Raw genomic sequence first — 25,406 nt, 5'->3', positions numbered from 1 at the left:
ACTACATTATAGCTAAACACTGTTCACATGTTTTCCTCAATCTTGTATGTTATATCTACTCTGTCTTGATATACTATGACTTCTACTTCATCATGCTTTATTGCTCTTCACAGACTTTTGAAATAATATTGCTGTTTGTTGTTTTTACTTGGAATATTGTGCTTTTCTCTCTTTTTTCCTTTTTTTATTAGTTGTCCATACTCATTTTTGCTTTCTTTTTGTAGCTGAAAATATACATTATAGCTGTGCTAGAATTATAAGAGAGTATTGGCTTCTCTTACCAGGATCAAACTCCACCTTTTAGCTCAAGCCAAGCACTGTACTGCAGAGATACCCAATGTGAGAACATGGTGTTTCTTAAGGGCTGGTCCATTTTGGCTATAAATTATTTCTAGACTCTTGGACTCACCATATTAACTCTTTTATTTCCCCAGGACTAAATATTGCTCCATGCTTTCAATACTTAATCCAACATTTATAGTGAATCTGCTATGTAGTACCAATGGGTTTTCTTACTAGTCACATTCATGAGTATGCCCACAGTATCCCTTAGCAGTGTCCCTTACCTGTTCATGCTCTTGGATTGTTCCAATCCTGATGCAGGAGCTTGGCTATGTAAATGATTTGAATATTTTTGCTAGTGTCTCTCTCTCTCTCTCTCTCTCTCTCTCTCTCTCTCTCTCTCTCTCTCTCTCTCTCTCTCTCTCTCTCTCTCATCAAACACTTCCAACCCAGCTTATCTTGTTATGTTTTATTTTTATCATTAGTGTGTGTGTGTGTGTGTGTGTGTGTGTGTGTGTGTGTGTGTGTGTGTGTGTATTCATTAGTCCTCCACTTTCTTGCTTTTTTATTGTTTTATTTTTTTATTTTATTTTATTGTGTGAGTGTGTGTGTGTGTGTGTGTGTGTGTGTGTGTGTGTGTGTGTGTGTGTGTGTGTGTGTGTGTGTGTGTGTGTGTGTGTGTGTGTTTAGGGCATATGAACCTCTAATTGATGCCCAAAGTTTAAAGTGAAAATTGCCAGTTAAATACTTATTAACCAGTATACTCGTAGATTTAATGCAGAGTATAATTATTATTGTCATCAGATTTAGTAAAAATAGACTGTAATCATATGGACATGATTTCCTATGACAAGAAAGTAAACAATTTCAAAATAGATACTTTTTAGTGTTATGGAGCTTAGTTACTTAAGTTTATTTATTATAAGTTTTGTATTCTTTTATACTTGCATAACTTCTGCAGCTTTTACAAGATGGGATATATATATATATATATATATATATATATATATATATATATATATATATATATATATATATATATATATATATATATATATATATGTTACAGTCAATACCTGAATCCAGACAATTTGTAAAGTGACTTATTTTTTCAGGCAATTTGTGAACTGCCTGGTTAGGTTAGGTTAGGTTAGGTTAGGTTAGGTTAGGTTAGGTTAACCTAACCTAACCTAACCTAACCTAACCTAACCTAACCTAACCTAACCAGGCAGTTCACAAATTGCCTGAAAAAATAAGTCACTTTACAAATTGTCTGGATTCAGGTATTGACTGTAACATATATATATATATATATATATATATATATATATATACCAATGTATTAGAGAATTTTCAGAAAGATGTATTTGCTAAAGGAAAGAGAAATTAGAAAATATGTAGTTAATGGTAATTATCCCATGCACATTTTTTATACAATTACTTAAAAGGTATTCTCCCTATTCTGTACTTTTTTTTTTATGGACACCAGAATTTTTTTTTACCACAGTGCATGTGCCAACATTGTTTTTGTTATCATGTCATCTGACTGAGGCAATGAACTGTGTACTAAAAACGGTAGATTTTCATAGAATTTTGTAATTGTCTAAGCTTAAAATCATTGCTGCAGATAACATTGTGACTCATCCTATATTTTTATACCAAACTAGAATGTGAGGCCTCTGTGAGGAGTGTCCATGTTTCTACCAAGTAACCAGATAAGGCTGCATCACAAACACAGTTTCATTGATATCTACTGGTCTTTAATGTCATTGATCTTGGGAACACATTATATCTGCATTGCATGGTCAGAGAATTAGAGAGCTAATACTGTGATGCACGTAGTGTTGAAGTATACATAATAATAATACTTTATTACATTGTGAGTTTCATTTCCCTTTGAACCTTAACGTGGATTTGCCAACTGGAGAAAATTAAAAAAGAATGAGATAAAAATAACATTTATGCACCTGATTCAGACTGTCTCATCTGCTGAATATGTTTCTTCAAGATTCGGTTTTGGGATGAACCTTAAAAACAGCTCACAACGCCAGCAGCCATGCTTCACAAGGCGAGGTACTATCGCCACGGCCACGAACTTGCACATAAGGCACATTTGTAGCTAACTTCTCACGTAATAATCATGGAATCTGCCAGGGTAACAGCAGGACCTGAGTTGGGTCAACATGCTAGTTAAATTAGTTACGTAATTAACTAGCGATAAGTAATATTAAACTATAAACGCGCACCCGCTTTCAACTAAACAGCTATCTTATCTATGTACCGTATGAACAGCTTTGAAAATGGCGACTGCAGATATGTATTCATAAGTGAAATATGTAATGATTAAAGTACGATAAGTATTTTCAAAGCTAATTAACATGAATCAATAACGGTGGCCTATTCTGTCATTAATCTTCAATTTTACAAAATTTTAAATTAGCATTTGCACGTGATATAACACTACGTTTATTGATTTTTGCACATCATTTAAGATAATTCTTAGACTAATATAATGCATATTATTATCGTTGTAATACTATATATCTGATACCATAAAAGTTACTGAAAACTCAAGTCATGAAGTAAAACTAGCAAAAAACGTGCTAGGCACGTGTTTATATGGAACAACAATTATCTTATGCTATTTTGATATGAAACTAAGTTAATGGCAAAATAACTACTTGAATATATATATATATATATATATATATATATATATATATATATATATATATATATATATATATATATATATATATATATATATATATATATATATATATATATATATATATATATATATATAGTTAGTTCCATGCACAGTGCATGTGTCCTCGTTAAAGTAAGGGGCGTGACCAAACAGATGTCAACGAGTAAATAACTCCGCCCTGTCTGCCGCTCTCTTCCGTGCATCTTTCTCTATGTTACTAGCCTAACAGACAGTGTATTTTGTTAATATTCATGGATATACATATTAACAAAAATTTGTGATGAAAATTTTCTGCCGTCCAAAAATCTGGAACTGAAATCCAGGGCTAGTGACGTCCTTTACAGGAACAATAGCCATTACTGGCTGCCTGGCAACCTTGCACGTGACTGCGCCCCCTGCCCGCGTGCTCAGCTGCAGTGCAGTGCCGGCCGCTCTGTCTAAGTATTGAGATTTGCTCTGCTATCCCCTGCCCCTGAGCGTCATGGCTGCCTCCTCCCACGATAAGTACTGCACACCATTGGCCTCCAGATATGCCTCCAAGGAGATGACATACAACTTCAGCGATGCCAAAAAGTTCAGCACCTGGAGGAAGCTGTGGACGCTGCTGGCCAAGGCTGAGCAGGTGTGTTGGTCGTGTGCCGGGTAGGGGGTGCCATGGATCATATCGCCACACACGTATATGATAAGTGATCACTTAAATATCTTGTTCATATTAAAGCCTGTCTCAGTTGCCCATGAACTTTTGTGTCCGCATTTTCGAATTGTTTGTAGTCAGGGGCCTGCATGGCCAGAGGGCCTACAGAGTTGGTTAGCCCTGCAGATGGAAGTTGGTATGGTTTAATTCTTTCAACAGAAATCACGACTTGCAATGACGTCAAATAGAAAAGAAAAATAGGAATACAATACGTATTTGAATTTTGAAAAATTGGTATCCAGGCACTCAACAAGCCTCAGGGTTAGGTTTGCTGTAGTTTGGTTAGGTTCATTTAGGCTTCGTTTAGGTTAGGTTAGATTAGATTAGTTTCTTGAACTACGAGTAATGCAAGTTTCTTTTGCTCAAAGATTAGTGCCTTGCAGGGTTGGGTTATATTTAATGTAATTTCATCTAATTTCTCTACTGATTTGTCATTTTTTAGATCATTCAGATTGTTTAGATTTCATTGACCTCCAGATATTTACAACTAACAAAAATAGCATAATATATATCAAGAAAATCACATAATCCATAAATATGTAAAACTGTAGCATAATAGTATGCCTAGAGCAGAGGTTCTCATACATTATTACTTAATGGTGCACTAATGATATATCTTGGACCTTGACAGCACACCAACTCTACAGTCAGTGTAGTGTATACCTATCCATGAAAATGACGCGATGCACTTCTGTGCCACAGCACAGTTTGAGAGTCACTGGTGTAGAGTCTTGGATTTGTGTATATAAGTAGAGCCATGTTTGGAGTCAGTTTTAGGGATTACTAGGGACAGGTGTGGAGCTATGATCCCACAATGATCCAAGGCCCAAAGACTTTGGTATTCTCCCATTGATTCTCCACCATTTACTTAAATGAAGCTTGTTCTAGGCTGTAACTTGCTTGCTTGTAGTACTCCAGGGTATCTATGGTGTGCTCAGGGTGTTGCAGAGAAACTCAGTGGTAACACAGTAGTAATACAAAGGCTGCCATATATTAACAATAAACTGTGGTGATACAAAGAGCACTGGCCTGCCGAGTCTGGGCCCGAGGCTACCCGAGACTTGACAGACAAGCATAAGAAGCGTAAGAAGGTGACAGACACAGTGTGGGGTTGTGTCTGAACCGGGACAAGCAACTGGTAGGCTTTTTTGACAAATATTTTTGGAGTGGAGAAAATTAGTATTTTTTCACTCAACATATTGTGGATGCCATGTACTGCCAGGCAATGAAGCCTATTTTTGTAGATTTAGAAATAACAGGGTCTCCTTAAGAGATGCAAATACCCTGCATTATTGCATTATAGCTTGACACGTGCCAACACACACGGTACGACTCAGAGCACCATAGCTAAAATCATCTTTACAAATTATCTACAAGCACAAGGTGATCAAGAAGGCTTATGAAACAGCCAAGACTCAGAAAACATGCTAGAAAGCATCATTAAAGGCTCTTCTCATGTGAGTCAAGACGGTGTCTGCCAACTCATTGCCGGCTTGTCACCAGCCTCACCGTCACCTCCACCACCACTTGCTTTGCCACTCCCTACACCACCATTCTCTACCACCACCCACTTTATTACCACCTACTTCACCACCAACTGCAGCATCAATTACATTGCCACACAAGACATCTGTGCAATTTTGACAAAAGTTTCTTCACAGAGTTGTGAAGGCGGGCTTATACCAGTTGCAATCCTACACTATCTATGCAATGCACATGATGTAAAGCCATGTGGCTCCCAGTCACTACAGTACTTTTTAAAATAAGGGTATTCACACCAGATGCAATGTTAAGCTTGCTGTTTTTTTTTTTTTTTTTTTTTTTTTTTTTATGTAGAAGGGACACTGGCCAAGGGCAACAAAAATCCAATAAAAAAAAGTTCACTGAGATGCCAGACCCAATAAAGGCTCCAAAGTGGCAGTCAAAAATTGAAGGATAAGTGTTTTGAAACTTCCCTCTTAAAGGAATTCAAGTCATAGGAAGATGGAAATACAGAAGCAGGCACGGAGTTCCAGAGTTTACCAAAGAAAGGGATGAATGACTGAGAATACTGGTTAACTCTTCCATTAGAGAGGTGGACAGAATAGGGGTGAGAGAAAGAAGAAAGTCTTGTGCAGCGAGGCCATGGGAGGAGGGGAGGCATGCAGTTAGCAAGATCAGAAGAGCAGTTAGCATGAAAATAGTGGTAGAAGACAGCTAGAGGTGCAACATTGCGGTTATGAGAGAGAGGCTGAAGACATTCAGTTAAAGGAGAGGAGTTGATGAGACGAAAAGTTTTTTATTCCATCCTGTCTAGAAGAGCGGTATGAGTGGAACCCTCCCCAGACATGTGAAGCATACTCCAAGCATGAATGGATAAGACCCTTGTACAGAGTTAGCAGTTGAGGGGGGTGAGAAAAACTGGCAGAGATGTCTCAGAATGCCTAACTTCATAGAAGCTATTTTAGCTAGAGATGAGATGTGAAGTTTCCAGTTCAGATTATAAGTAAAGGACAGACCAAGGATGTTCGCTGTGGAAGCAGGGGACAGTTGTGTGTCACTGAACAAGAGGGGATAGTTGTCTGAAAGGTTGTGTCAAGTTGATAGATGGAGGAATTTGAGTTTTTGAGGTATCGAACATTACCAAGTTTGCTCTGCCCCAATCAGAAATTTTAAAAAGATCTGAAGTCAGGTGTTCTGTAGCTTCCCTGTGTGAAATGTTTACTTCCTGAAGGGTTGGATGTCTCTGAAAAGATGTGAAAAAGTGCAGGGTGGTATCATCAGCATGGGAGTGGACAGGACAAGAAGTTTGGTTTAGAAGGTCATTGATAAATAATAATAAGAGAGTGGATGACAGGACAGAACCCTGAGGAAAACCACTGCTAATAGATTTAGTAGAACAGTGACTGTCTACCACAGCAGCAATAGAACAGTCAGAAAGTAAACCTGAGATAAAGTTACAGAGAGAGAAGGATAGAAGCCGTAGGAGGGTAGTTTGGAAATCGAAGCCTTGTGCCAGACTCTTAAAAGCTTTTGATATATCCAAGACAACAGCAAAAGTTTCACCAAAATCGCTTAAAGAGGATGACCAAGACTCAGTAAGGAAAGCCAGATCACCAGTAGAGCGGCCTTGACGGAACCCATACTGGTGATCAGATAGAAGTTTGTGAAGTGATAGATGTTTAAGAATCTTCCTGTTGAGGATAGATTCAAAAATTTGAAATTAAACCAATAGGACGGTACTTTGAGGGATTAGAACGGTCACCCTTTTTAGGAACAGGCTTAATGTAGGCAAACTTCCAGCGAGAAGGAAAGGTAGATGTTGACAGACAGACAGCTGAAAGAGTTTGACTAGGCAGAGTGCAAGCACGGAGGCACAGTTTCGGAGAACAATAGGAGGGACCCCATCAGGTCCATAAGCCTTCCAAGGGTTTAGGCCAGCAAGGGCATGGAAAACATCTTTGCAAAGAATTTTAATAGGTAGCATGAAATAGTCAGAGGGTGGAGGAGAGGGAGTAACAAGCCAAGAATCGTCCAAGATAGAGTTATTAGCAAAGGTTTGAGCGAAGAGTTCAGCTTTAGAAATAGATGTGATAGCAGGGGTGCCATCTGGTTGAAATAAAGGAGGGAAAGAAGAAGCAGCAAAGTTATTGGAGATATTTTTGGCTAGATGCCAGAAGTCATGAGGGGAGTTAGATCTTGAAAGATTTTGACACTTTCTGTTAATGAAGGAGTTTTTAGCTAGTTGGAGAACAGACTTGGCATGGTTCTGGGTAGAAATATAAAGTGCATGAGATTCTGGTGATGGAAGGCTTAAGTACCTTTTGTGGGCCACCTCTCTATCATGTGTAGCACGAGAACAAGGTGTTAAACCAAGGTTTGGAAGGTTTAGGTCGAGAAAAAGAGTGAGGAATGTACGCCTCCATGCCAGACACTATCACCTCTGTTATGTGCTCAGCACACAAAGACAGGTCTCTGACACATATGCAGTAGTCATTCCAAGGAAAATCAGCAAAATACCTCCTCAGGTTCCCCCAACTAGCAGAGGCAAAACACCAGAGGCACCTTCGCTTAGGGGGGATCCTGAGGAGAGATTGGAGTGATCATACAAGATACAGATATGAGATTGTGATCGGAGGAGCCCAACAGAGAAAAGAGGGTGACAGCACAAGCAGAAGGATTAGAGGTCAGGAAAATGTCAAGAATGTTGGGCGTATCTCCATGACAGTCAGGAATACGAGTAGGGTGTTGCACCAATTGCTCTAGGTCGTGGAGGATAGCAAAGTTGAAGGTTAGTTCACTAGGATGGTCAGTGAAGGGAGAGGAAAGTCAAAGCTGGTGGTGAACATTGAAGTCTTCAAGAATGGAGATCTCTGCAAAAGGGAAGAAAGTCAGAATGTGCTCCACTTTGGAAGTTAAGTAGTCAAAGAATTTCTTATAGTCAGAGGAGTTAGGTGAGGGGTATACAGCACAGATAAATTTAGTCTGAGAGTGACTCTGTAGTCGTAGCCAGATGTGAAGACACTTTGGGTCATTGTCAGAAGGGCAGTCCGACCTGGGGACATTTGTGGTCCCCTCCCCAGATGGGGACTCTGAAGCTGGTGTAGGAGTCGCCATGATAATTTTGAAATTTTGAGTGAATGGTGTGTGTGTGTGTTATTAGGTGCTTGTAGTTTTTTATGGAGGAAGAGAGTTGTCTTTAGAGGGCAGGCTGTGGCTGCCCCCTTGTGTTGTAAGACACAGAGGGAAACGTTCAGTGAGGTCACAGCTGGGTTTAATGATAAGTTCACAGCACCCCCTGATCCAGTGCTTTAGACCTCACTGGGAGTAATTATCATTTTGGCAGGTGCCTACTGCCTCCTCCAAATTGTCACTCACGTAACAGTGATTTTTCCAAGTATAGCTCGGCTGATGCATGTGCATCCCGAGTAACTTGTGAGTCACTCTAGGCAACAAGGGAAGAGAAGGTGAACATTGCTTGTTATGGAGCAACTTCTAGAAGAAGTACAAAAATACGAGTGCTTGTATGTTGGTCTTGCTAGCAGCAATAGCTCCTCCTCCTCCTCCTCAAGAGACCATAGAGTAGCACCTCATAATGCTGCAAATGCACTGAGCTACTAAGTGATATGACAGTTGATGTGAGGACCGTTTGATAGCATAGCATTGCTTGTAGTGTGAATATTCATGTTGCAAGCACCACCAGCATCGCAGCCAGTGTGAACCCACCCTGAAACCTCTGCCTGATACAAATGACATTTTCTTCACAGTATTGCTTTTTCAGCTACAAAAGCTGCTTGAGACACAGAAGAGCCCAGTATGGCCATGCAGGAACACTATCCATGACAAGGTCTGACGTTGGAGACTCCCTCCCCTTTGACTGATCAATACCCAGTCACCCCAACTCCAACCATTTATTGACTTTTTGATTCCCATTTTTCTAACACATAATCTAGTCATTCATTAACTTCCCTTTTAACCCTCTTGTGATTTACTGACCCACTTTCAATCCCCAGGTGATTAATCAATCCAATGGATGGTCATGTCAATCCCTGGAAGCAGCACTGACCTCTTTGAGAACTACTGATTTAGATTGTTATTTCTTGTATTTTGAACCATTGCTTGATATTCTAGTCACTGCCAAGAAAAGATGCTAAAATTCTCAATTGGTGTCAGCATTTGTGCACCATTCAAGAAGTTTGATCCATTTGCATGGGAGAGCAGAGCAGTGTTAATATCTGACCTGGCAACTCAAGATAAGCTGTAACCTTGGGCACACTCACACCTAAATGGTTTTAGTATGCAAGGTGTACTCGTAACATGAGTTTCTGTGGATATTGCTTGGTGTGAAAGTATGTACAGCTTATTCTAAGTCGAAAATGTTCTATGCACATATGCATTTTGAGGCCTTGTTTAGCCATGGTATGAGATTCAAGTGTAGCCTGGTGACAGATATAACAGCAGGGCTGGCATGATAACCATAATTGAAAAATACCATATCCACATACTCCACATTACTTTTAAATTATGCAATACAATCTGAACATATTCATTGTCATTGTCTCAGCAGGATCTGCATGTGATTGACTTGTAATCAGCTGATTTGCTGCTAGTCTTGTTCCTTCCCACTCCTTGCCTGGGCAGACAGTGCATGGTGCCATGCAGCCTATTATTTTATTTGTTGTTTATTACACTATACTGTCATTGTGTAATGTTTATTGGTAATCGGTATCAGTCCGTTATTGTCACGCATCTTGTCACGGGATACTGTAAACCACCAAGACTTGGTAGAAATCATGACAATTATTCAGTTTCACCAATGGACATCCAGGTCTATGCATCCTGCCATGAATACCCGAACAGCCCAGCCATTGTATCTGTTACCAGGCCACACTTGAATTTCAAACAACAGCTAAACAAGGCCTCAAAATGCATATATGCATAGAACATTTTCCACTTAGAATATCCTGTACTTTCACCTCTGGCAATATCAGCAGAAACTTGACTGTTAAGTGGTAAGGTTTTTTTGTGAGTGCATTCCCAAGTTGACTTCCACAAGTTACTGTTACATATCCTTTCATATCACCTTCCATTTGCTACTGAAATACATATTACTGGTGACAAAATAGAGTATGTGGTTTGCCTTGTACTGAGGAATAAAAATATTTAGAAATAATAGTACTACTGGAGTTAAGAGAGAGAATTGTGTACTTGTGGGTCAAGAGGTTGAATGGGTGTGTTTAGTAAGGAAGTGAAAGAATTTTCTAAACTACAGTCTAACAGTACTAAACTATAACTTTAACCTGCCTTCCTGGCCCTCCCAAAGGTGTACTAACCGCTGTGCATCAGCTTCTTGGTTATGCAAGCTGAACTAATTGTTACGCCTCAGTCTTGGCATTGTAACATTGAAGGGCTTTTCAAGACTAGATTTAACCAAATATGACATCTTAACTCAAGCCAGAGACTCCATGACAATTGCAAAACCAAGATAACCGATTGTCATGAACAGTGACTTACCTCAGTGGCAGTTGGCAGGATTACTGGCATCATGCAACTAAATGAAGGCTGTACCTATAGATGCAGTGAAACCCTCATATCAACAGTAGATTTATATTTGTTTATAGCACTTGGGTGTCAGGCTCAAGTGGCACTAGCAGATAATCTTCAAAGTATTCTAATGGGGTTTACCTCCCTGCCTTAGATATTGTAACGTTTAGTTGGATGCACATTATTTTTAAAAGCCATTTGCTATTGACTCATGACACCCAACACGCTGCACAGCGTGTTGTGTTTTACTATACATGGAGCAAGCAAGGTGGCATGCCATGTGTCACAACCAAAGGCACATTTTTGTTGTCATGTCCAAGATCACACTTGCCTTCAAAATGTGATCTTCAGTGAAACCAAGATGGCGTGTTTTTGTTGTCAAGATTTCAGCGATCTTGCTTTGAAGACACCAGGTAGAAACCAAGACCGATCTTCGATAAATCCGTAGCACACTCCTGAGGTGTCTTGGGATGATTTTGATGCGTAAATAGAAGTAATATGGTGGTCCCCAAAGAGTAAGTACTTCTGTTATTGATGAAAATAACTAACTTATAGTTTCTTAAAGACAATAGATGATATATGATCTCAAGAAGAAAAATATAACATTATATTCATGGCAAGATAAGGGTAGATAAGGAGTTAAACATGAATTATTTGTAAATATGAAGTATTTCCTAAGAAAATAAATTTCTTAAAGAAAATAGATAACATGATCTCAAGAAGAGAAAGATAATGTTAAGTAGTCTAGGAAAAGATAAATGAGAGAATATAGGAAGCTAAGTCAGCAGAGCAGATAAGGAGTTAAAGATGAATTATGTTATAAATATTAAACATTTCTTAAGTAAATTTTTGTAGTATAATGATACAAAGGTATAACTTCATATAGTCTATCTGACCTAACTCTACCAGCAGGCCCAAGAATTTGATTAAATGGAAATTGGGTAATTTTCTAGTTCTTTCCTACCCTTATTACTGGTCTATTCTCTTCCATCCTTTTACATATACCTTTAGATACAACTAAAACGTAAATATAAGATGGGGAAGAAGGGGTCCAGGGAGTTAAAGCCTCCCTGGTTAGGTTAAGTTAGGTTAGCTAATGTTAAGTTAGATCACTGTTCTTAAGGGGGTCCAGGAGGGGCTAACATGTGTAGCCAAGGTGAAGAGAGGGAAGTCAGCCACTGGGTACTTCTTTATTTAGTGACAGGTTTTGCTATTTTCGGCAAAGAAATACTTTTGGCATTTATCAGTTAGCTTTTACACATAGCCAATTCATATCTTAATGTTGAATGCATTGTCAATGCACTACGTTTTGTAGCTTTTATAAAAATGTATATATGGTTTTCAGTTCTTATTTCAGCCCTTTCCAAGAAACTCGGTTTTTTGTTGTCAGTACCAAGAAGGGGCCAAGACCACACTTCAAAGCCAAGACCGACCTTGGGTGACAAAAACGCTCCTTAAATCTGGGCAGTGGGCATTTCATGGTGGTGACACACACTGACGCGCCTCAGTTGGATTCTCACAAGGAAGGACAGTGGAACTTGCTCATCACTCATAGCAAACCAAAACATTTAGTGGACCTGCAGGAACATTCAGCTGTTCATTGAACTCTTGAAAGAGCAGTCCATACCTGTGACAAGTTAGAAATAAAAACTATAGGAGCAAGGCAGTGAGGAGTGCAAGTCTAGATGCAAATTATAAAATGAATTCACAAGCATTCTGATGTAGTTCTTAAAATCATTGTGGCATTCTCTTTCAAGTTCGGTGAAAATTTGTGTAAAACTTGCCTTTACACTGTGCCTGGAAATCCATTCCTTGCACCAGGACTTCCTATTCTTCCTCTTTTTTTTTTTCCCTCCACAAGCTGCCTCCACAATGCACCACAAAAGTGCCTCTCGATGGGTAGTGCTGATGGTGATTGCATACATACATACAACAGCTTTGGCAGATCAGCAGATGCTACTGGCTAGCGTGCAGCATGGCAGTACACTGGGCAGTGTCCCATCCTCTATGTAGTGTAGACCTTTACGCCCCCCCCCACCCCCTCCTAGACCTGCTTCACGTTGCACAGCATGAGGCATAGTGTGGACGCGTCTTAAGACTGAACCTTTTTTGGAGCAGTAAATTGTTTAAATTCTGCCAGTTTTCATTCCATTGCTTTTGTCATAAAAACCGTATTGATAAGATGAATTTTTTAGGTATGTAGGTACACATATTCCTTTGTGTGAAAGGGCTGACTGTAATATCAGTCACTTAGAAAAGATATTTAATTATTTTTCTAAGGTCTGTACTTTAAAGAAATTTTTCCAGATTTTTTCAAGACCTCTTGACATCACTAGTGAGGCTGTTTAAAAAAACACAAGAATTATATGGAACAAAAAAAAGTCCACAGATCTGAAGGAAGAGTTTAATATTCTAGAGATAAAAGGAAAAAAAATAAAGTGTTGTATTATATGAACTAATATCTGTAAACTTCATGAATTATGTAATATAAATCTTATTATGTAGATGATGTTAGTGATTATTCATCCTAAACTGTTCTAAATAATTGAAGAAATGCATCTGATAGGAGCTGGGGCTGCCCATTACGGATGAACAAATCAAGGAAATGGAGGCCAACCAGGACACAGTGGATTATGACCGTGCTGCCAGAGAAGAAAAGGAGACCCGGCATGATGTGATGGCTCATGTGCGTACGTTTGCTGCTGTTTGCCCCACTGCAGCACCAATTATTCACCTAGGAGCTACCTCCTGCTATGTAGGAGACAACACGGTAGGTAGGAAAGAGAGAGATGCAGTGTTATTTTACAGCACTAAGGTATTTGATTCCAGTTATTTCAAAGTATGGAGTTTCTCATTGATGATATAAATGCAATATTTGAATATTAGTAAATTTACATTAAAATGCAATTTTTTATTTTTTTTTCCTTATTTGTCTGTTTGATAAAAGTACAGTTATAATTTTGTGGATTCAAATTGTTTTCTTTACAGGATTTGATTCTTCTGCGTGATGGCTTTGATATACTGCTGCCCAAGGTGGCTCGTTGCATCCACCGGCTGGCAACCTTTGCCAAGGAGTACAAAAGTTTGCCCACACTTGGTTTCACACACTTACAGTAAGGCTTTTATGCATTAAAACTTTCTTTTGAAATTACCTTGTTGTCATGATTTTTCCTATTTTGTATTAAATAGCAGATATTCAGTTAACAGAACTGAACACTTCAGTATCTCTTACTATTGTACAGTCAATATCTGGACATATTTTCTTTTACCAAATGCTGTCCAGTTCCTTTGTTCTGTTGCTAGCCTACAAAACATACTGCACACCTTCAAAGATGGAGACTGCAAAATTCCAGATAAAGTTGATCATCTCAAAGTTGTCTCAATTGGAAACTTTACTTATTAGTTCATATCTCTAAGGTCACAGCCTTGTTTTGTGCTGATCATTTCTTGGATGTAAACCGTGCAAATACTTGTAACTAAGGATTACAGTTCTTGCTTTTTTTTTTTTTTTTTTTTTTTTTTTTTTTTTTTTTTTTTTTTCCTGGATGAAATGATGAAAAATTGAGATCACCACCAAGAACAGAATAGGAACAAAAAGGAGAATAATTATTTGATGGTATTAAATAACTTTTTGTATCAGTCTACAGCCTGAGGATAACAATTACAGCCATTATACAGAAACCCAAATAATGCCATGAAAGTGACGTGCAGTGTAATCACTGAAAGTTGTAGAGGCTAAGATGTACAACTGCAATCAATGAAAGTAGCACGCAAGATAAAGCAAACTAGTTTCACAGTACTGAAGTACATTTCAATTGGAAAGTAGGCCTGATATCAAGATGTGGCTGAAGAAGCATTTTTTTTTTTTTTTTTTTTTAATATCTACCAATCATTCCATCACTGGAATTCAGGATCTATCTGCCAATCTTATTTTTTTCCTGCAGAAAAAGAAAAAATAGAAATAATAATAAATAAATAAAATAAATAATAATAATTAAACTAAAAGGACATCTGCCTTCTAATTTCATATTCAACTTCACTTATATAGGTTGCAGTCTATTTTAACAAAATTGTTATAGAAAACTGGAAGTAATTAAGCTTTTGTCAAAAGAAGTACTTTACATATCAGACTGAAGATTTAATGGTGATGTTTTCACAGGCCTGCTCAGCTGACTACTGTGGGAAAGAGGGCCAGTCTGTGGTTACAAGACTTGGTGATGGATGAAAGGGCTCTCGCAAGGGCCCGGGATGATCTGAGGTTCCGTGGGGTCAAAGGAACTACTGGCACACAGGCTTCGTTCCTGCAGTTGTTTGAAGGTAAAATTTGTTTAACTGGAAAAAAGAATTAAAGTTTAGCTTTACTGACTCTCTCTCTCTCTCTCTCTCTCTCTCTCTCTCTCTCTCTCTCTCTCTCTCTCTCTCTCTCTCTCTCTCTCTCTCTCTCTCTCTCTCTCTCTCTCTCTCTCTCTCTCTCTCTCTTGCCGGTCAGTATCATAGGCTATTCCTGCTTTCACATCATTGTTTTCCCCTCCTTTTTATATTTTGTTTCTTCAGGAAATATTTTTTACACTTCCATGAAAATTTGGTAAATTGTATATCAGTATTTCTTGCACTATTATCAGTCCACCTTTATCTTTCGTCTTTTAGAAATGCAATCATATTAAATAAGGAAAGTAATTATTCTAAATTACATATCTTCTAGGTGTCCTGATTATAAGCATTTTCCAGTTTAAAAAGAGCAGCACATGCTTGTAATTTTCCATACATTTTTTCTTGTTGCAATTCAAGTGCTATTGTGTAGCAGGATCAGCTAAGCATATAGATAGGAAGAAGGGTCTTTTGTTTATAATTTATAACAATTCATCTTAAATACTTTTACAAAATGTATTGCATTTTAATGTTTCCAGAAATGCCATAATAATAACAAATATGAATAAGAAACATGTCATACAGGAAATGAGGAGAAGGTGAAGAGGCTGGATGAATTGGTCACTCAGTTGGCTGGCTTCAAGCAGTCGTACAGTGTGTGTGGACAAACGTACACCCGCAAGGTGGATGTGGAGTGCCTTAATGTTCTTGCTTCTCTTGGTGCCTCAGTTCATAAGGTGAATATTATATATAACTTCCTTTAAATCTTTTGCCTCTAAGCTTATTGAAGAAGCTTCACTTTCAGTGAACTTGTTTTTGTTACAAGAGACTCAGAACCCTCAGAGCCTCCCATACAGCTGTTGCATGTAGCAAAGTAATTATAAGAGAGTGTAACAGAAAGCTGTTAAAACTTGAATGACAGTTGCTTGAATGTATATTGGTAAATGACTTTCCATGTATAATGACTTGAGCTTGCTAAAAGGTCTTGCAAAAGTGACCATCAAATAGAAAATTTTTTATGATGCAATAAACTGTCCTCTTCCTCAAATAGCTTGTTGTATTATGGGTGCACTATATGTTGTGAACATTTTGGCATTCAGTGAATCAATCTCTTGTTAGCACATATTGTATCACTGACAGACAAGGCTTCTTGATATCACTGAAGAAATTTGCTAAGATTTTATTGGTACATTCTTGAGTGTTGAATGTAGTGGGATACAAAAGATGAGAGTTTTAGTTTGAGAGGAAAGGAAGAAAGGGGAATGAAAGGATTAAAGCATGCAAGAGCTAGAAGTAATTGAGACTTCAATGATGGCCATCCTCAGGAGATGGAGCTAGGGACAGGTATCAGGTAAAGATCAAATAATTTTTATTTCTAGGTTGTAGATTCTTTACTCAATATATTATTGGAAAGGAATTTCTTGCTTTGAAAGTTATTGGGAACAGTTACTGAGTTTTTAATTTTAAGGCTGAGAGTATTTATTATAACTTGCATTTCAGATCTGCACAGACATCCGCATCTTGGCCAACATGAAGGAGATTGAAGAACCTTTCGAGTCAAGTCAGATTGGTTCCAGTGCCATGCCTTACAAACGCAATCCTATGAGGAGTGAGAGGTGTTGTGCCTTAGCTCGCTTCCTTATGTCCCTCCCTGCCAATGCCCTCAACACTACTGCTACTCAGTGGATGGAGCGCACTCTTGATGATAGTGCCAACAGGTTAGGGTTTAGCAAACTTTCGTCAACATCATACACTGTCCATACTATTGTTGGGTGACAGCAAAAGTAATTTTCTTGTGCAAAAAGAAAAAGAATTTGAAGTACAAAAGGTCTACTTCACTTCTAATCTGTGCTGTCCACAGACGTATCAGCTTGGCAGAGTCCTTTTTGACAGCAGACAGCCTACTAACCACTCTTCAGAACATCGGTGAAGGACTGGTGGTTTATCCGAAAGTGATCCAGCGTCACATCTCTCAGGAACTGCCCTTTATGGCTTCAGAAAACATCATCATGGCCATGGTTAAAGCTGGTGGCAACAGGCAGGTCAGGAGAAATAGTATGATTTGTGATTCAGCCAGGCTGATATCCCCTTTCATTGTATATATTCATATGCATTCCTTACATTCTTTACACTATCTCAAGATATTGTGTGTTTGTATAATTTTATACTGGGACATATCTCAGGTGGGATGGAACAACATTGCCACCACATTGCATCTCATCAAAGATAACTAATAAAAGCAGCAGAGCCAATTCATTATCTATGGTACACTTTTAAGGGCAATTCAGCTTGGTTTATAGATACTAGGTTATTTTTGAAGATAACATGTCAAGATCTGTTTGTCTTCCCTGTGATGCTCATCTTTTCCTTCAATTTGTGATAGTGGCCAATTTCTCATATTTCATTTCTTTTGTGACTTTTAATATCTTAGTAATCCCTATAATTTCCCATGCAGCTCATTTTTTTTTTTTTTAGGTAAGTCAAAAATACAAAATCCTTTCCCAATGTGATAATTTCTTATTTGAATATTTATATATCAGGAAAATGTTCAGCTCAGCAATGTTAGATATATCTGATTCTTAAAATTCTTAGTCCTTTGACTTGATCACCTCTGTGTGTTAACCCTTTCATTGCTAGGCAAATTTTCTCCTTTAATACCCAATAACTTTTCAGAAACTATTTTTGTGCAAGGATCTCATCAATATTTTTATCGCATAAAAAGTCAATCAATCTGTTTTCCCTCTTCCCTCTCTTACGTCTCATTGAAAATGGTTTTCACCGTGCTAGGAAGGCTAAGGAAAGATAATCATGGAAACAAAAAAGATTAATTGTAACTATAAGGAGCTGTCCTACTAATGCCAGTTTTATTAATTCACCATCTCCTAACCTCAGCAAATTAGCATGTTTAGTGCAAGTGGGCAATATTTTTTTTTATTTTTTGCTATTGCATTTAATGCAGAAAATGAGTAAAAGTGCATGGTAACCTAAACATTTTAGAAATATAATGCAGAAAATGAGTAAAATTGGATGGTAACCTAAAAATTTTAGACATTGTATGTCATGCTGGTTTTAGGATATGAAAATAACTTTGTTGAAAATTAAAAGTGACTGCTGTCATCATAAACAATTGCTGCTTTACTTACACCTTAGATAATGTGTGGCACTCTCTGCATTAGTGAGGTAAGTGACACCTGGGTCAAAATTGAGTTGTCACATGCATTGAACAGTCCAGCCAATGGGAGTGCAGATGAATGACTTTCCTTCTGTATGTCAGTCTTCCTGAGCCAGTACTTATTACTTAATGGAAGGTTTCCTCACTTTTCACATAGTTTTCTTTTTACTTGCCCTTTTTTTGTTAAGCAATCATGGGTGATAATGACTGATGATGCCTTCACCCTCATGAACAAGAAAAAAGCCATGGAATGAGGGAAAATGGAGCCTGTGCCCATTAATATTAAGTTAGCATTCCACAAGGAAATAATTTTAGGAAATTACCTTTTTAACTTCCTTCAAACAAAATTGATCACTGAAGAGGATCTACAATGAGTCATAAGTTCTTACAAGGCACATTAGGTTGTATCATAACTGATAGCCCATGTTCACCACCAAGCTCTCACATAGCTGAAGGATTCTAAAGTATCAGCAAACAAGGTAACATAATATATTTTAATTTTCATCTTACATTATTGAAAACATTACAGCTTGTAAGACAAGCAATACCAATTAGTGACATTCACTTATCCATATGATACATACATATAATGCTGCATTTTGTTTTTGTTTTATTATAAGTTTGATGACAGTAGTATTTCCACAATATTTTGCCTTATTAATGTAAACAATAAGAAAGCAACTTTTGACAGTTCAGAGACAAATGCCAAGCATGGTCACTTACCTCACTTCAGCTATCAGTGCTAGAGTGAAGTAAGTAGTAGTGCAAGTGGATGGGGAGTGGGGGCTTTCAAACACTGTTTTCTCGAGTTTTTATTTGTGCCATTAACCTCATTACAGCAGGAGGGGCCACATATTCCAAGGGTTGGGGCTCTGGTATCTTGCCTATTGTTTGTATCTCTCTCTCTCTCTCTCTCTCTCTCTCTCTCTCTCTCTCTCTCTCTCTCTCTCTCTCTCTCTCTCTCTCTCTCTCTCTCTCTCTCTCCTGGAAATCTTTGGAACTTTGAAGATAGGAAGAAAAATATGCAATGTAGTTGAGTTGTTTATTGATTTTTACAAAGTTTTTAGGACACTTGAACATTTTGTTTCTCGTCATCAGGAATGCCATGAGGAAGTGCGGGTGTTGAGTCAGGAAGCTGCAAACAAAGTGAAGCAGGAAGGTGAAGAAAATGATTTGGTGGAAAGGATTCGAGCATGTCCATATTTTAGTCCAATACACAATCAACTTGACTCATTGTTGGATCCAGCAACCTTCATTGGTCGTGCCCCTCAGCAGGTATGTGAATATCTATGTTGTGCTTAGAACTCAGCATATTTTGAGTCCACTTAATATCCATAATGGTTATTTCCTTTAATGATGGAGATGCGAGTCCAATTCACATATACTTGTGTATAGATTATTAAGGCGTTCCAGACTATAAATCTAGTCATTATTTAATATTACCATAAAACATTGCTTCAAAAGCATCACCTTGCTTTTCTCTGAAAATATTTGACATTTACAACACATAACATCTTGTGATAGTTATTGTTAACTACAAAGAAATCAAAGGCAACATCTTGTGATAATTATTGTAACTACAAAAGAAATCAAAGCCATGATTTTTTAGGTCTGGCAACTACATGGAAGTCAATACCTTGTAGATTAGACTGTGGCACTAACATAGCCTGTGAGGCACTTGAAATGCAATACAGTAACACCTTGACTTTCACAGGTGTAACATTCCAAACCCTCCTGCAATAAGTGAAAATCAGCAAAATAGAAACATATATTTTTTTTTATTTGTATATATTTATTTTATCTTTTTTATATATTTAAGCTTTTATAAACTCTCCCCACACTTAAAAACCTTTTCTACTCAAACACTTTTAAATTTAGACTCAAACTTACTTTTAGACACATCTTTACATACTGAGAAAAAAAAAAAAATCAGTACACTTACCCGTGAGGATACTATAACTTGATTGATAATGATGATGATTAGCTGTGCAACACAGGAATAATGTAAGTCAGTGGTTTTCAAACATTTACTATGATGACACACTAAGAAACAACTAATATTTTTGCAGTGCACCTGCCCTTTTATATATATATATATATATATATATATATATATATATATATATATATATATATATATATATATATATATATATATATATATAATTAGCCACCCTTGATAAATATAAATTACAATTTACAATAGTTTCATTATATGTACACAAATCAAAATCCCATCCAAATTTTCACAGCACACCAAGGAGATAATGGCTTCACACACTTTGAGAATCACTGATTTAGGTCATGACAACGTATAGGAGATGATTATGGCCAAAAGTTCAACACACTGGTGGCACAAGGCAAGGGTTTGCTTAGGAAAACTTATCATACTGCACATTGCCTATTAATAATTTTACACCATCTTCATCCATCCATCCTTTTCCATGAAAATGTAGAAAAGCATTTTGGTGAAAATTTTATTTTAGGTTTAGCTTTGCACTTAAGATAAAGAAGGTATTTTATTCATTGTACTGGTATATCACCATCTCAGTTGTCTGCTGCTCATTGACCTAAATTTCACCACAGATGGTTTGGTAGTTTGGGTGCCAGCTTATACTACCATTATCAGCTAAAAAGCATTAAATTCAAACCAAACTTTGGAGGTTGTCTTATCTGCCAAAATATTCAGTAAGTTGAAACAAGGGTATAGAGCTTTATCTCTATGAATTACAGTAGTGTATTTTTATTTATTAATTTATTAATTTTTAGGCTAGAAAATGCATATTTCACCACAAATAATTAATATCTAAAAAATAAAAATACCTATTGGCCGCAGAAACCTGAGATATACCAAGGAATATGCGATATAAATTTATATATATTAGCCAGAAAAATATGTGATGCATTGAGGGCATGATAGGTGAATCAGCGATAATCAAGGGAATACTGTATTGCATTAATAGCAAAGCATAACTATTTGGCAGGTATTCTCTTATTTTATTTCTACTTTGAGACCAGACCTTGGCTTGCAGATATCCAAACTTTCACTAGAGTAATTTAGTTAGATTCATACTTAAGGCTGAAGTGCAAACTATGTCTTTTTAATACTTGTATTTCATGTATTGGCATACAGGAAGTAATACACAACTTCAGTTTCATTTCAGATTTAAATGTTCAAAGCTGTCAGAATTGATGAGAGAAAATAGATGTGGAAAAATTAACAGACCAGTGTCTAGTACAGTACTTATATAGAAAGGAATGAAAGGAATCCACCTGTGACTATAATTTGGTTACATTGTTAAATTAAGAACTAACACTAACAGTTTATATGACCAGGTGTTCAAACAAGTGATGGATTTATAGAATATGAACACTGCAATTTTAGCTACAAGTTATCTTGTAGCTTGGTATTTCCTGCAGGTCAATTGGTCCCAGTATTTCACATGAGTTGTTGCATAATGCATGTACCATGTATGATATTTCTTTTGCTGCCTGCTTTCCTGAAAACTAAGGTTGAGATCATAATTATTTATAAATGTGAAATTCATTCATACATAGTGAACTTTCAGATTATTACACTATACTTTGGTTAAATGTTGAATTTAAATTTACAAATCCTGCCTCTATAACTGCCCTTCATCCTTTGTTTCATAACATTTGTGCTCATTCATTATAGATTACTGTAAATAATATTTTCACATTTCATCCCTTATATGTATTTTTTATATATCCACTTATTAACTGCTTCTAAAACCTAATGTTGTGTTATTACATAAGATGGAAAGCAGAAAGTTAAGTTTTAGATAATGTTTGCCAACTGCTGTAAGTGACATCAGTTGTGACCAAAGTCACACTTTCATAAGCTTCAAGTTTACTTTCCTCGTACATCATTCACCCTTAAGACCACTTTTCTCCCTCTTATCTCTATAATTAAACATAGATTCATGTACTTCCTCCATTTCTTCTCTATTCAGACACAAACTTTCATTTCTCTCTCTCTCTCTCTCTCTCTCTCTCTCTCTCTCTCTCTCTCTCTCTCTCTCTCTCTCTCTCTCTCTCTCTCTCTCTCTCTCTCTCTCTCTCTCTCTGACACTTTTGTTAACATTCACTTTAAAATTTACCTTTGCCCTTTTGCATGCACTATGGAACACAAAATGGATGAGTTTTTCTATTCTTGCTAGACTAGAAAATATGCATCTAGAATTGTGTTCCACAACTATATACTTATTCCCTCCAAAATACTAAACTTTTTTTCTTTTACAATACCATCCTCAAGTTAAATATCCTTGCATCTTACATCACATCCCATGATGTTCCAAAACTTTCACTTCTCCATTTATCTTTGTGGAAGCTTTTGCATCACCAAAAAAGTTTTGACTCAATTCAGCAATATCTCACCAACAGCAGAAATCATTAAAGCTGTATGATGGTATGCAAGCCATAATCAACAGGGGAGTAGAGTAAAGAGGCACATTAGTACATTTTTTGAGTGGCAGGTCTTCAAACTATGTAATTGCCAGCTGCATAGTAAACAACACATCAAAATTTACTCTTCATTTCTCTACAATATATTTTGGGGCTAAAAAATCAATTTTTATCTAAGAAAACTTTCCTTTATGAACCTGCATTTATGGCTTATGTTTGAAGTTGTAAATGTGTGGCAGGTCTCTCTTGATTATGCCATGACCAGCATATTGGTTCTGTCAGCAATCCAGCCACCAGGATTGTCCCTCTATTCACTGTTGTTAACCTTATTTTATAACTTGTGGTGAGATGGTGTCATTGAGCTCTTGGAGTGCTAATAAGGATACGGAGATGAGATGAAGGCAAAAGGTGAGTTGTCCAGTGATAGTGTGTCACTGCAGCTCAGATCAACAAACCTAATATTTTCTCAACCTTTGATAAGATTAAACAGTTTCTTCCATACCAGTTTTGGTGATTTCTCAAAAATCACTTTGTCTTTGAAATATTGCCCTGAGCTGTTGTGGAGAAAATGTTTACTCGTTGGCCTGTTAAGACAGTGTGACACTTTGGTGCTACTGACTGACCTTTGCCTACTGTTATTCATCTCCATGTTCTAAGATTTCCGTATGTCCATTAGCATTCTCATAGGTCACTAACCTTATCTCACCAATATTTATGAAAATATAGATAGGATAAACAGAGGTGAAACATCATAATACATGGGTGACAGTAATAGTAGTGAGCACATTAGTGACAGATACATGTGCACATGAATGAATATAGCAAGAGAGAGGGGGTGAAGATTAAGATGAAAATTGTTTGGAATGAATGAATGAAAGTTAGGGTTGAGTGGTACAGTGTGCTCCAAGAATTTTAGGGTAGCAGAACAGTTAATATCCCCAAGGTTAGGGTAATAGGGATGGAGAAGCTGTTGGCAACATTGCCTGAGACAGACTACATGTTACAGTTTCTCCATCCCTATTACCCTAACCTTGGGGATATTTCCTGCTCCATTGTGTGGTTATACCAGATATTAGCCTCACCTTGCCATGATGTGTACCAAAATTATTGGAGCCAACTGTACAAACAGCAACATTATATGTTCTCTTGTTCTATATTTTAGTCCATATAGAAGAAAAATTGAATGTAATGGGTATATGAGTGAGGAACATACATGCAATAAAAGTAATAAACTGTGGTAAAAGTAGTTGGGTGACTCAGCAGAGCAGGGAGTATTATCATGGACTTGGTCTTGTAGATTATAGTGTGACTGGTGAAGAGGACTAGATTTGATGTGATAAGGGTAACAAAGTTTAGTTGTGCATGATAGGGCTAAATGTAAAGCAAATGTGGATACATAAATGGGACATGGCTTCAACCTTTGTGGGAGGGTTCACTCTCATGATAGATGGTAAGTTGAAGCTAATCTTTCAGAGGGGCAGCTGACTGATGCACTTGTAAAGTTCTTGAAAGCTCTGAAATTCTTTTATATGTAATACTGATTGCCTTTTATCAAGTAGCTTTGCTCAAAAGTATTTTTGAAAATATTGACAGGAATAGAATGCAAACAAGAATGTTTCTCCCAATTTTTTGTAATGTTGTTGATGGGTACTTTATTATTTTTCTGTTGATAATTTTGAAATCAGTTAGGGCAAGACCAATTAATTGATAAGGTGATTAAAAAGTCTCAAATATAGAAAATTGTGGTTAGTGCAAGAATATTCATTACAAGTGCACCAATCAGCTGCTACTCTGAATAACAGCAGCAGCTGCTTGTAAATTAGCTTCAAGTCTGCAAAAAACAAAAGATGTGGATGAACCCTTCCACAGAGGCTGTAGAGACTACATTCCACTTAAGCGTCATAATGGCTTTACATTTAGCCATATGCAAGACGAATCTTTCTTGCATTTTGATCACTCTTCAAGCCATTTGTCTATCTTGTAGGCTTCTGTCTTACACCCAGTACAGTTAGGCATCATCAACCATTCTTGCTACATTGGCAAGCCACAGTAATAATCCCTGCTCTGCTTGGTGACCCAACTCTTGTCACCACAGTTCCTTATTTCTTATCCTTTATGTTCTGCATACTCTCATACCCATTACATTCGGTCTTTTTTTCTCCCATTCCTGTTCTAGGCCCCACTACACCATCTGTATACTGTCTTTGCAATGAATGCAAACAATTTACATCATCCATTCCTCCCCCTTGTTACTCTTAATAGATGTATAATTGTAACTCTTCCTCCAGGTTGTGGAGTTCCTGAAAAATGAAGTAGATCCAGTGCTGAGCAAGTACGAGGGACAACTAGAAGGGAAGATCACCCTCACAGTCTAGTTTCTTGTGTCTCCAGTAGCTTGCTAATACTATATAATTATACTTTTCATACTGAAGCAAATAAAATTTATGGATGGAATTGATTGGTTATGCATTATTATCTCACTGAAGACATGATATTGAAATTGATGTATACAATTAGCATCAAATGACATTAGAACCACTCGCTAACATGCGCATCACATTGCACAAACTAGCAACTTGCTCCTTCCTACCCTGAAGTCAGCTGGGGAAAAATAACTACACGGCAGTTTTTCAAAGCACAGAATAATGAATTCAGTGCTTGACATATTGACATAGGGAAGAGATCTTTTGTGACTGCTGCTTGCTTTGACTAACAAAATGGTTGTGAACAAA

The 25,406-nt window shown here is 37.3% G+C and overlaps 3 protein-coding genes across 18 annotated transcripts in view; 2 read left to right on the top strand and 1 right to left on the bottom strand.

Moving 5' to 3' along the window:
* The window catches only part of LOC135104094 (calpain-5-like), a 47,805-nt gene extending 47,090 nt beyond the window's left edge, over positions 1-715 (top strand). For all 14 annotated transcript variants that reach the window (XM_064011094.1, XM_064011165.1, XM_064011142.1 and 11 more), the window contains one exon: positions 1-715. This exon is cut by the window's left edge and continues 2,299 nt beyond it. The gene's annotated coding sequence lies outside the window, so the exon portion shown is untranslated.
* Positions 716-3,134: 2,419 nt separating this feature from the next.
* On the top strand, positions 3,135-25,128 carry LOC135104048 (adenylosuccinate lyase-like). The gene is made up of 9 exons (XM_064010930.1): positions 3,135-3,614; positions 13,276-13,479; positions 13,698-13,822; positions 14,869-15,026; positions 15,663-15,814; positions 16,578-16,795; positions 16,939-17,119; positions 19,348-19,524; positions 24,963-25,128. The coding sequence occupies exons 1-9, from the start codon at positions 3,474-3,476 to the stop codon at positions 25,047-25,049; spliced, it is 1,443 nt and encodes a 480-aa protein (XP_063867000.1). The 5' UTR covers positions 3,135-3,473; the 3' UTR covers positions 25,050-25,128.
* The window catches only part of LOC135104054 (uncharacterized), a 194,082-nt gene continuing 190,112 nt past the window's right edge, over positions 21,437-25,406 (bottom strand). For all 3 annotated transcript variants that reach the window (XR_010270291.1, XR_010270296.1, XM_064010993.1), the window contains one exon: positions 21,437-21,756. The gene's annotated coding sequence lies outside the window, so the exon portion shown is untranslated. The remainder of the gene's footprint in view (positions 21,757-25,406) is intronic.

The sequence above is a fragment of the Scylla paramamosain genome, chromosome 1, assembly GCF_035594125.1.
Source record: "Scylla paramamosain isolate STU-SP2022 chromosome 1, ASM3559412v1, whole genome shotgun sequence".
Classification (NCBI taxonomy): domain Eukaryota; kingdom Metazoa; phylum Arthropoda; class Malacostraca; order Decapoda; family Portunidae; genus Scylla; species Scylla paramamosain.
This window is presented reverse-complemented; position numbering and strand designations above follow the sequence as displayed.